The 13832-nt window shown below is 36.4% G+C and overlaps 1 protein-coding gene across 1 annotated transcript in view; it reads right to left on the reverse strand.

The window, feature by feature from the left end:
- Positions 1–13832, reverse strand: part of CCDC7 (coiled-coil domain containing 7) — a 346398-nt gene that overhangs the window by 304302 nt on the left and 28264 nt on the right. The window contains exons 4-6 of the mRNA XM_040645272.1: positions 9964–9984; positions 9623–9655; positions 4282–4442 (exon numbers count right to left, since the gene is read on the reverse strand). Of these exons, the coding sequence (XP_040501206.1) occupies positions 4282–4442; positions 9623–9655; positions 9964–9984 (215 nt within the window). The remainder of the gene's footprint in view (positions 1–4281; positions 4443–9622; positions 9656–9963; positions 9985–13832) is intronic.

The raw sequence follows: 13832 nt of genomic DNA on the forward strand, positions 1-13832 counted from the left end.
AGGGGGGGGGGGGGGGGCTGATCCCAGAGCCCTGAAATTATGACCTAAACCAAGGTCAGATGCTTAACCAACTGAGCCTATCAGGCCCCCCTGTTCCCCTGGTTCTTGACCCAGTGTGCACCTCCGCCCCACCCAAGCCCCAGACCTGGACCCCCCACCCCGCCCCCGATTCAGGCTCACTGCTACACCCAAGGTTCTGCCCACTAGTCCCATGGTGCTCGCTACATCTGCCAGCCCTCTCCGACCCTTCTCCTGCCCCGATTATGCTCAAGCCTTCTGTCGCTGCTCTGGACTGAGCCAGCACTGCCGCACCCACAGTGGCAAGAAGCCATACAGCTGCCCGACTTGCAAGGAGTCGTTCAGCCATGGCGCCATGCTGGCACAGCATCGAGGCATCCACACCGGCGGGAGGCCCAACCCGAGGGCCACCTGCCGCAAAACCTTCGGCTGGCACTCCACACTGCTGAAGAATGGTGACGGCCACAGCCACAAGAAGCCGCAGCGCTGCCCGGTGTGTGTCAAGGCCTTCAGCACGGCTTTCTGCTAGCACAGCATCTGCGCATGCACAGCAACCCTCAACCATGCAAGTGCCAGGTGTGCGCCAAGGGCTCAGGCAGGGCTCAGTACCTGCGAGTGCACACCGGCGAGCAGCTGTTCCCATGGCTGCAGTGAGGCAAGGCCTTCAGCCAGAGCTCAGCACTGCGGCAACACCAGTGCCTGAGCGCTTGCGCNNGCGCGCGCGCGCACACACACACACACACACACACACACACACACACACACACACGGCAGAGCGCCCCTACCAGTCTCCCCACTGCCGCAAGGCCTTTGGCCAGAGCTCCAACTTGCTGCACCACCTGTGAATCCACACCAGCTAACGGTCCTATTCCTGCCCCCACTAGCTTCTCCCTGATGCAGCACCTACATATGCATTCTGGAGTGTGCCCCCTACTGCTGTCAGCTCTGTGGCAAGGCTTTCTGACAAGCCTCCAGCCTCACCAAGCACAAGTGAAAAAAAAAGAGAACTACAGGCCAATATCTTTGATGAACACAGTTGCAAAAATCCTCAACAAAATACTAGCAAACCAAATCCAACAATACATTTAAAAAAATCATTCACTATAATCAAGTGGGATTTATTCCTGGGTTGCACGGTGGTTTAATATTTGCAAATCAATCAACATGATACATGATATCAGTAAGAGAAAGGATAAAGAAACCATATGATCCTTTCAATAGATGTGGAAAAGGCATCTGACAAAGTACAGCATCCATTCATGACAAAAGCCCTCAACAGAGTAGGTTTAGAGGGAATGTACCTCAACATAATAAAGGTCATATATGAAAAACCCACAGCAAATATCATTCTCAATGGGGAAAAACTGAGAGTTTCCCCCCTAAGGTCAGGAACAAGACAGGTATGTCTACTCTCACCAGTTTTATTCAACATAGTACTAGAAGACCTAGCTACAGCAATCAGACAACCAAAAGAAATACCAGGTATCAAAACTGGTAAGGAAGAAGTAAAACTTTCACTATTTGTAGATGAAATCACAGTCTAAATAGAAAATCCTAAAGACTCCACTAAAAAAACTGCTAGAACTGATAAATGAATTCAGTAAACTCACAGGATACAAAATCACTATGCAGAAATTTGTTGCACTTCTATACCCTAATAATGAAGCAGCAGAAAAAGAACTTACTAAAACAATCCCATTTACAATTGCACCAAAAATAAAAAGATACCTAAAAATAAACCTGACCAAAGAAGTGAAAGACCTATATTCTGAAAACTGTGAAACACTAATGAAAGAAATTGAAGACAACACAAAGATATGGAAAGACGTTCCATGCCCATAGACCAGAACAACAAATATTGCTAAAATGTCTATACTACCCAAAGCAATCTGTAGATTTAATGCAATCCCTAAAAAATACTAATAGCATTTTTCACAGAGCCAGAACAAAAAAAAATCCTAAAATTATACTGAATGATCCTGAAATGATCCTGAATTTCCAAAGCAATTTTGAAAAAGAAAAGGAAAGGTGGAGGTATCACAATTCACACTTCAAGTTATATTACAAAGCTACAGTAATCAAAAAGTAGATGCTGGCACAAAAATAGACATATAGATCAACAGAAAAGAATGGAAAACCCAGAAATGAACCCACAGTTATATGGTCAATTAATCTTCGGCAAAGCAAGGAAGAATATCCAACAGGAAAAAGTCAGTCTCTTCAACACATGGTGTTGGGAAAACTGGACAGCAACATGCAAAAGATTGAAAAGGGACCACTTTTGTAAAGCATACACAAAATAAATTCAAAATGGATTAAATATCTATACATGAGACCTGAAACCATAAAAATCCTAGAAGAGAATATAGGCAGTAATGTCTCTGGCATTGGCCATAGCAACTTCTTATTAGATATGTCTCCTGAGGCAAGGGAAACAAAAACAAAAATAAACTATTGGGACTTCATCAAAATAAAAAGCTTCTGCACAGCAAAGGCAACAATCAACAAAACTGAAAGGCAAGAGATGGAATGGGAGAAGATATTTGCAAATGACATATCTGATAAAGGGTTAGTATCCAAAATATATATAAAGAACTGATACAAACCAACACCAGAAAAAAAACCAAATAATCCAATTTACAAAGGGGCAGAAGACATGAACAGACATTTTTCCAAAGAAGGCATCCAGATGGCCACAGACACATAAAAACAAACTCAGCCTCACTCAGCATCAGGGAAATACAAATCAAAACTACACTGAGCTATCACCTCACACCTGTTAGAGTGACTAAACTCAACAATACAAGGAATAACAGCTGTTGGTGAGGATGTGGGGGAAAAGGAACACTCTTGCACCGTAGGTAGAAATGCAAACTGGTGCATCCACGGTAGAAGACAGTATCGAGGTTCCTCAAAAAGTTAAAAATAGAACTATCCTGTGATAGTTCTACTGGACATTTACCACAAAAATATCAAAAAATTCAAAAGGATACATACACCAATGTTTACAGAGCATTATTTACAATAACCAAATTATGGAAGCAGCATAAGTGTCCATCAGCTGATGAATGGATAAAGAACAAGTGGTATATATACACAATAGAATATGATTCAGCCATCAAAAAAAAGATCTTGCCATTTGCAATGACATGGATGGAGCTAGAGAGTGTAATGCTAAGTGAAATAAGTCACTTAGCAGAAAAACAAATACCATATGATTTTACTTATATGTGGATTAAAGAAATAAAACGAACTGGCAAAAGTGGGAAAAAAAGAGAGAAGGAGACAAATTAAGAAACAGATCCTTAATTATACAGAACAAACTGATGGTTACTAGAGAGGAGGAGAATGGGAGGTTGGGTGAAAGGTGATGGGGATTAAGGTGTGCCTTGTTGTGATGAGCACTGGGTGATGTATCAACAATTCCGTTCTATCACTATATAATCACTAAATAAAAAATAAAATAACAAAAGCTGAATAAGTCAGAGATCTAACATACAACATGGTGTTTATAGCTAACAATACTATTGTATATTTGAAATTTGCTAAGAGAGTGGATCTGAAGTGTTCTCACCACAAAAAAAAAAATAAGTAACTATGTGAGGTGGAATAAAAGTTATGAAAGATATTCTGTGATGATAATTTATTTATCTATTTAATTTTAAGGCAGCTAAACCTCAAATATCAAAAGTGAGTGTCAACAGTTAACAGGAGTATCACTGTAATCATTATTTGAATCTTCCTCCCATCTGTCAAAAAAAACAAAAAAAAGCTTTTCTCAACTAAAAAACAGGGAATTATGCTTTGGAACATATCCCTGTCCCTTTGAAATTTTTAAAAACGTTCATAAACAATTAATTATTTAATTATATCCTAGTTTCTTACTTGTTATAGAAACTACGCAATCAAACTGAGAGAAGATAAAACCCAGATATTCAAAGCCAGCCACGTCCAATAGAATTTTCTAACAATAACCACATTGGTTACTAGGCATTTGAAATGTGGCTCGTGTGACAGCAGAATTGATTTTTTAATTAAATTGAACTCAATTTTAATTTTAGTAGCCACATGTGACTAGTGACTACTGATTGGACAGTGCCATTTCAGACTATTAAGAATTTCAAATAGGAGCAAGCTGACTAGACTATTTGATTTGATTTAGAAACTCTATGTACAGTATAATATCTGAACCATTATCTTACATGCATTACTAATTATATACCCATTCATTGTTTGAATTCTACTAACTCATATTTTACTTACTTGGCTTTAGACAATGTGGCTTTCGTGTATCTAGACTGTTTAAGGCGATTTTTCAGTTCTTCTAGTTTTTGCACCTGCTTTACTACTTGTGCAATATTTAAAGTGACTGTTCTGTCAGGTGCTGGAAAATCTGCCTCTAAAAACGTTTGACCTTTACTTATCTAAAATGATAAAATTAGCCAGTTACTTAGGTAATACCCATTTTGCTCTTATACCTCAAAGAAATTTCATCATTTTATTTACCATATTTAAATAATTTTTATAATACTCTTATCTATAGCTATAATCAAATACTGATATTTTATAAATATAATTTTACAAGTAATTACCTAACAACAGAATTATAACTAAGTGTTGACTTTCACATGTCAAAACTCAAATCAAATCTTCTGTTTATTATCTTAATATATAAGCATTTTAAGCAAGTTCAATAACAATCGAAACAGGATCAGTTAAGGGCAACTCAAAACATTTACAAGAGAATTCTAAGGTAATTGTTTCCCCAAAATCCTTTCTAATAGTCTTACCTATGATAAATATGGAAAGACAATAATTTGCTCTCAAAAGCAATACCTTCTACTACTAACTCCCAGAAATTAATATATAAAAGTCTATGAAACTGACATTCCTTGGTCTGTCTGGGAAAAACCGAGACCCATTTGGGTGTCTCAAGACTTTTAAAACAGACCAAGCTACAGAATAATGAGCAATCAGGAGAAACAGTAATATCCACAGAATAATATGATAGACCATAACTGATATTCTAGGTATTAAGTCTGTTTAAAGAACACTGAGTGGGGTGTCTGGGTGGCACAGCGGTTAAGCGTCTGCCTTCGGCTCAGGGCGTGATCCTGGCGTTATGGGATCGAGCCCCACATCAGGCTCCTTCACTATGAGCCTGCTTCTTCCTCTCCTACTCCCCCTGCTTGTGTTCCCTCTCTCACTGGCTGTCTCTACCTCTGTTGAATAAATACATAAAATCTTTAAAAAAAAAAAAAAGATACGGTACTATTTAAAAACAAAAAGAACACTGAGCAAGATGAGTGCCTCCCCGCTTAAAAAAAAAAAAAAACTAAACAAAAACAGCCAATATGTACAGACATAAACAAGCAGAGTAGCAATTGAGGTAAAAAAAATTTTTTTTGACAAAATAAGAGAGATTCACCCATGTATATTATACACTTCCAACCCTAATGATGGGAGGGAAAGCTTAAAAAAAAGAAGAAGAAGTAGTAGTAGTAGTAGTAGTAGTAGTCAAGGCATAGACCTAAAACCAAGCAAAGAGAAATTCTAGCAATGGGATTTAAAAGAGACTTCATTTTAGTAATGCCTACTTGAAATGGAATTAGGATATAATAGCAGGAAGTATATACTGGGCAATGAACTAGAAGTCTGAATTTGAGGGATGCAGAACAGGTGGAAGGGAAATAGGAAATGTATGGAAACTCTATGGACAAAGGCATGATCCCAAAAAAGAGGACATAATTTGGTATATCAGATATATTGCCAAATCATAAATGGAGTCTAAAAGTGAGGTAGCCAGTTATCAATTTATTGCCTCTCATTTAAAAACCCATTCTTCATTGTCCTGCTTATAACAGTGGAACATTTCTCTCTTGACAGGTATCATGTTAACCTTTATCGATAGAGGGTCCTAGATACTACAGAAAGAAGCAGTTTTCTTCCTAAGTCTGTCATCTCTCTCTGCTTAATCCGAGGACACTGCATAGTATACCTAGTAGAGCTCACCCCAAAAAGTTTCAACAGCACCACCGCATAGGTGTCTTCCTTGTAAGGTCCCTGGCATGACTCATTCCCTTGGGCAGCTTCATCCAGAACTTCTTAGCAAAATCTACTAGTGCAGAACCTCCCTCTGGGAAGCTTTCCAGCATACCACCCTTGTAGACAGCAAGAGGTACAGCACCTCCCTGGAAGATGGCTTTCCCAGACCACAGAGGATGGCTTCCCAATGTACCACCAACAAGGGCAGCTTCCCAGTAAATCCCAGTTCCCACCAGCATGGCACCCCAGCAAACTTTCTCTGCCACTCAGTGATGACAGCTGCTCCTTCTTCGCAAGGTGTGGACCTTAGCCCTGCTTTAGGGAGAGGGTAAGGATAGGGGTATTAAGATTTGTTCCTTCCTTAAGTGCTATGCTTCCATCCGATCAGTAGAGGCTGTTCTATATACCTTCTAGCCCTGTATTCTTTAGAGTTGTCTTTATCACTTTATAGGTATTCTCCTGTTATAATAATTTTTTACGTTAAACTTTCCCTATTCAGATTACTGTGTAGTTTTTATCTTTTGATCAGTCCCTAACTGACACATTGTATTTCCCATTAGGAATTCAATTTAAACATAAATCCTTTCTGGGAGAAGAGATGAATAGACAATGAGATTATAGGCTATAAGATTTCATCAAAGAGACATACTGGGCACAGGCTCCAGCAGAACAACTCTGAAGCTCATAGGCTACATGCTTAGCCTACATTTCTCTGTTATGGCTCACCATACATTATAAAGCCTTCCTCATGTATCTTATTAATGCAACATGACCACAAGCACATAAACCTCACCAGCATGTACTAACAATAAAATGTGTCAGCAATAAAAACGAGATTATTCCACAATCCTCAAAAGTTAGTGTACATAATAATCCTCTAAAAAATCCTATTAAAAAGTTGGATTTAGCTCTGAACCTGTAAAGTATGTCCCTTAGCTAAACTGTTTTTATAGAAAATCCATAGACAGCTCCAATTGTTTTGATAGCCCTAGTTGGCTCTTTCAAGGAGAATATGCCCAGATTAACCTCCTCACTAAGTGCCAATTTACCAGTTAACAATTTTTTTATAAAAAATTCAACTAGTTTCATTGTTCCTAAACTATCTGCAAGGCTTTTCTCTTCTCTTTTTTAAATTTTTTAAAAAGATTTTATTTATTTGAGAGTGAGAGAGAGGGAGAGAGCAGGAGCAAGGGGAGGAGCAGAGGGAGAGGGAGAAGTAGACTCCCTGATGAGTGTGGAGGCAGACACAGGGCTGGATCCCAGAACCCTGAGATCATGACTGAGCTGAAGACAGACACTTAACCAACTGAGCCACTCAGGTGCCCCTTCTCTCCTCTCTTTTATAAATCTTGGGTTTTGCCTTTATTCCCCAACAATAATCTAATTACTATTTCCCTCATGAGTAAATTTGCATACAAAATAGTTTTTAAAAATTGGTTATGAATGGCAAAAGAGAAATAGGCCTGTAACTGGAGGGAATGTGGCATTAAATTAGAGAGATATGAGCACAATTTAAAACCTGAAAGGAATGACACAATTAGGAAAAGTTTAATATACAATAGAGAATGATTAAACAAATTTCTTAAGATCCAAAACAAGTAAAAGAATGAGTCTTGTGTAGGAAAAGGAATAATATCTGTTTAACAAGAGGAAAGGAGGATAGAATGAGCATGTACATAAATAAATTTTTGTTTGGTAGCAGAAAATGAAGGAGTTCTAACCGGTGGATTGTATTTTCAAGCATTTTAAGTGACTGGCTGACAGTGAAATAATGGGACAGAAGGAGTGTGGGTTTGAGATGATAGTGAAATTCATTTTGGAAATGCAAAAGAATTGCCAGGCAGTATTTGGAATAATTATGTCTGAATAACTGTGTCACTTTCTTCATCAGTGTTTCACAGCTAAGCTAAAGGCCCAAGAGTAAATAAGTGCACTTATTTAAGGTTAAATTCTGTTAGACGAGTGCAATGAAAAAAAACAAGAGGTAAAGGAGAGTGGGAAGTTAAGAAATTCACTGTTAAGTACATATTCTCCAAGCTGAAAAGAAAAATGAGTAAAAAAGACTGCAGGAAGGTTAAGGAATGAATGAACTAGTGGTCTTGATAAAGTCAAAGAGTGGCCAGAAAAGTATTTAAATAATAGTATTTAAATAATAACTGATAAGACAGAAATTTGTAGTTCAAGAATAAGTTGCTTGAATTAATGATTTTTAGAGTAAAGCAATTTGCTTAATGATAAGGTCTAGAGTATGACTGGAAGTGAGGGCCAAAGGTAAAGAAAGACACTAGCTCTGGGGAGATGAGGAGTCAAGGAACTGAGAGGCTGGGATTTGGGGTGGGTCTTCACATTGACAGAACTAACTATAAAAAGAAGAAAATGAGACAAAAGCATGAATAAAGTAGAATAAAAAGAAGTTGGTAGGGGCGCCTGGGTGGCACAGCGGTTAAGCGTCTGCCTTCGGCTCAGGGCGTGATCCCGGCATTATGGGATCGAGCCCCACATCAGGCTCCTCCGCTATGAGCCTGCTTCTTCCTCTCCCACTCCCCCTGCTTGTGTTCCCTCTCTCACTGGCTGTCTCTATCTCTGTCGAATAAATAAACAAAATCTTTAAAAAAAAAAAAAAAAGTTGGTAGATGAAAGTAAGAAGGCAGAAGGCAAGCTAGATTTTTCAAGTTGCAAAGTATGCATTTTACAAGAGGAGAGAACAGTGGACTTCACCTCAATCCTACATCTCTGGAAAGATAATGACCAATCTACCATGGTCAGAGAGCTACTAACACTCTTCCAATGTCAGCCATATCCATTCTAAAGCAAAGAGTATACAGACCATTAAAGTCAACTCTGGAGCCAAAGGTAAAATAATAAGAGGGTGCTAGGAGACAGTTACAATTTCTAGCTTTACTTTTTAATTTTATATCCCAAATAAATGAACTTATTTAATTGAAAGTGCCTGGGATTCAAGAGCATTTAATTGGACTTAACCATAAACATAACCAAAGGAGAACAAGAATCATTCTATAAATCACTGAGGTTATCCTAGAAATTATTCTGTTATATTAACAGCATAAAGTCTTTCCCAAAATAGAATTAAAAACCCTTAGGTTAGAAACCACTAGCTTTCAAAATGGTCATAAAACATCTGAAAATCTAAAGTACAAAAAAAAAATCATTAAAATAACATTAAGTTTAAAGAAAACCAATATATAATTTTATAAGTAAGTAGATCATCATATTATACATGCTTTTTAAAATACAGGAGAAATGTTTAAGTTGATAAGTTTTCGCTTGTCACTTACTCTTTTATGTAAATTAGGAAAGAATGATAAATTTCCATTATTTAATTTTAAGAGAAAGAATGTGTCAAACTTAGAGCATTCCAGATACATGTAGGAATGTAGTATGTAGTCACTGAGAAACATTTTGTTCTACCCATTTGTTCCTTCTCTACCTAAATTAAAAGATTATAAACAATGATTATTCAAAAATTTTTACTTCAAATTGATTTTCAGATGAGACAAAATATTAATTTAATTTACAATTAAGATAATGTTATACTTACCTCTTCCATCTGATTGACCTGTAGCTGAAACCACTTTAAAAAAAAAAAGAAATACTTATTGACAAGTTATTCAAATATATGGGTACACGTGAGTGCATTTGTGTGTGTGTGTGTGTGTGTGTGTCTTCATCTATCAAATATTAGCCCTGGACCAAACATCAGTTATCATAGGGTTCAGAATGGGGCTAATGCAACATAAAACTTGACCATAATATTTTTCAATGTATATAGTAGCAAGTTTGGGAGTTCTTTTTAGTTCCTCAAAACTTAGAAACTTCTTCAATAATACATATTTCTGTATTAAATGTTAGTAGGCTTAAACTGCAATATATTGAACATACCTTAAAAAGAGATTCCAAAATCTGGAAAATAAAGTTTTAATTAAAACATTTAAGAATAAAAATTCTTCACAGTGTATGATGTGATAAGTCTCTATATTTCTCAATCAGAAAAATGCACAAGTTACTAAAACTATAAATCTATAATCCAAAATCATATGTTTATAATTACAGATACAGTTTTTAGTATATCTTGAACAGACAACTCAATTCTATAAAAATTTCCATCATTATAGATCGATATTAGGATACCCCCAAATAATTCACATATATGATTTCATGTATTTTCTTAATATAGGTAAGGAAAAAAAATAAGATTCCTCTTGGGAAAGTTTTTTTTATACATCGAGAGTACATAACGAAAAGCATTATCATAAGAACATTATCTCTTCAATAGGACTTTCCTTTGATAACGGGACTAAAAATCAAATATAAAATATTATACTACTACTTGATATTTTTAATGGAAAATGCAAATAACTGGTTTGGGAGATTGTGACAGAAACTGAATATCCAAATCAAATAACATAATCCAAAATACCAATATTTAACACTTAGAAAATGTAATGTTAACATGATTATGTTTGCCACACAAAATAAAAGCCCATTTTATCACATCCATCTAAGAGTTTTTAATTACTTTGTTAAAGAAAAATATTACTACATTCAGGCAGTAAAAAAAAAAAAAAAGTTACTTTACTAAAAAATCAGGCTAGTCTAAAATTTCTCTTCTGCCACACTAACTCTAAATAAATAGTTCAAAAAGTGTGGTCCCACAATCAAAAACATCAGCACCACCTAAACAAAGATATTCATGGTCAATGTAAATTCTTAGGCCCCACCCCAATCAATTTAATCAAAAACTCTGGGAGTAGGGCCGGCAATTTGTGTTTTAACAAGCCCTCCAATTGATTCCATTGCATGCTAAAGTTTGAGAATCACTGTGCTAAGTAATAAGAAATCAGAAATCTAAGCAAAAAGGGCTGAGATCCTCAAGAAAACATACCAAAGTAAATAAATATCCAAGTCTGAAGGAAAAGGTTTTCAGCTACGTAAGGATTTAGAAACTAATGTTCACTGAGGCAAACTACATTGGAGTAAACTCATTCTTCTCACTATCAAAAGAGATTCCAAGGTTCTCAAAACCTCTTTTCCTATCTCAGAAGATGATGGGAAACCATCATATGTCAACTCATCCATTCATTAGAGTCAGAGTTCAACAACTATCTAAACCACTAAAAGCCTGGAGAACAAAGGCTTTCTCAACTACTGAGAAAAACATCAGTTCTAGTAATGTCGAATCTAGAACATTACTGATAAAAGTGGAAAATGAAAACCGACCGGAAGTGAGAAAATCAATTTTAGGCAAACACTAAATAGAAAGAGAAAATTCTACGAAAATGTGGAATAATATATATAAAGTTCCCCAGGAAAATATTAAACTTCTATTCTAATTTTAAAGATATTATCATGTAGGTGTGAAGCCAAAATAAAACTATTTTCAGAAATTCAAAGGCTCAGAAATGATTTCACCACACATTCTAACCTAGCAAACAAAAACAAAATTTATTCTTAGAAAAGTAAACACAAGAAAAAACTATAGGCAAGGTAATCAGTAAATACCCTATTCTTTTTCTTTCAACTTTTTATTTAATTAGTTGGCATATAGGTTAATATTAGTTTCAGGAGCAGAATTTAGTGATTCATCACTTACATATAATACCCAGTGCTCATCACAAGTGCCCTCCTTAATATCCATCACCGATTTAACCCATCCCCCTGCCCACCTCCCCTCCAGCAACCCTGTTTGTTCTCTACAGTTAAGAGTCTGTTTTATGGTTTACCTCTCTCTTTATTTTTCCCCTTATGTTCATCTGTTTCATTTCTTAAATTCCACATATGAGTGCAATCATATGGTATTGGTCTTTCTCTGATTCACTTATTTCACTTAGCATAATACACTCTAGCTCCATCCACATTGTTGCAAATGGCAAGATTTCATTATTTTTTATGGCTCAGTAATATCCCATTGTGTATATATACCACAATTTCTTTATCCATACACCAGTCAATGGCCCTTTGGGCTCTTTCCATAATTTGGCTATTGTTGATAACGTTGCTCTAATATAAACATCAAGGTGCATGTCTTCCCCCTTTGAATTAATATTTTTTTATTATTTGAATAAATACCTAATAGTGCAATTGTTAGATATTAGGGTAGTTCTATTTTTAATTTTTTGAGGAACTTCCATACTGTTTTCCAGAGTGGCTGCACCAGCTTGCATTCCCACCAACAGTGTAGGAGGGTTCCCCTTTCTTCACATCCTCGCCAACATCTGTTGTTTCCTGTGTTGCTAATTTTAGCCATTCTGACAAGTGTGAGGTGATATCTCATTGTAGTTTTAATTTGTATTTCCCTGATGATGAGTGATATTGAGCATCTTTTCATGTGTCTGTTAGCCATCTAGTAAATACCCTACTCTTAAAAAAATTGTGGATAATGGGACTGGCACTGAATGCTGCTGTCATAAAAACTTCCCAATGAGAAGATGGCATAATATTTTTTAAAGTGAAATAATAACCTGTAACTAAAATTCCAGATAGGCATATTGTGTCACTGAAGCCAAGAGAAGTCCCGAAAGACTGGCAGCTTTTGCCTTTGTTTCATCTAGCTCAAAACTCTCTCAAGGCAAAAAACAAACAAAACGAAACAAAAACAAAAGAACAAAAAAACCCAGCTAAGCAGAGGGCTTTCCTCAACATTGAAAGGCAAATAAACAAGGCACAGCTCCCTGGAGAAAAAGACTGCAGTTGTGACAAATAATACACATGTCAGCAGCCTAGAAGAAAAAGCTGGGTAGAGAGTTACTTTGGAAAATAAGGATTTTGAAAAGACACCATATATAAGGGAGAGTCTAACAAGCCATGCACTTGCCCAGGCCAGGACTCATGCTCAGAAAATATCTGAGTGGACACTAAACTTTCATCTTTGGCTTATGTTTATCTCAGAGCAAGTAGAAAATGAAGGCTAACTCAAGATTTGTAAACAACCTGGCTAAGCTTTGTAGGAGTGCCCCAAAACACAGCCAATCTTAAAGGAACAGGAATTTTTTTTTCTCCTTTTCTTTTTCTTTCTTTCTTTTTTTTTTTTTTTTTTTTTTTTTGTGGCTCAAGGCATTTAAGGGAATCTTCCTCAAATCCACCAGCTGACCACAAGCAACAGGAACAGAGGCCTGAGATATAAAATATTTAATCAAGGAATACAGACTTTCAAAATAAATAGTTTAGACTTCTGGTTTCCAATCCAGCATTCAAGGAGCCTGGATTAGTCACTCTGTCTTAATAATAAAAGCTGAATGGACTGAAAATCAACAACTCTTCTTACATATACACAGAATTGAGGTCACTGAGCAAATCACAGCACCAAAAATTAAAGAAACAAACAGGTGATATTGAGAATCAGAAATTATCAGAGCAGAAATCCATGAGAACAAACCTCCACAGGAACTAGCAGTGGGATAAGAAAATCCAAACTGTAAATGAGTTGCTGAAAGCCCAGTATGGACAAGTTCAAGAGTTAAAAACTTTAATGGGGGCAAGTTTTGAGGAGTTTCTTTAAAAACTAAGCATACTCTTACCATATTACCTAGAAATCATTCTCCTTGGTGTTTAACCAAATGAATTGAAAACTTATATCCATACAAAAACCTGCACACAATGTTTATAGCAGCTTTATTCATAATTACCAAAACTTGGAAGCAAACAAGGTGTCATTCAGTAAGTGAATGGATAAATAAACTGTGGTACAACTATATAATAAATTATTATTCTGCACAAAAAAAAAAAAAGAGCTGTCAATCCATGAAAAGACA

Source organism: Ursus maritimus, unplaced genomic scaffold (genome assembly GCF_017311325.1).
Source record: "Ursus maritimus isolate PB19 unplaced genomic scaffold, ASM1731132v1 scaffold_31, whole genome shotgun sequence".
NCBI classification, from domain to species: domain Eukaryota; kingdom Metazoa; phylum Chordata; class Mammalia; order Carnivora; family Ursidae; genus Ursus; species Ursus maritimus.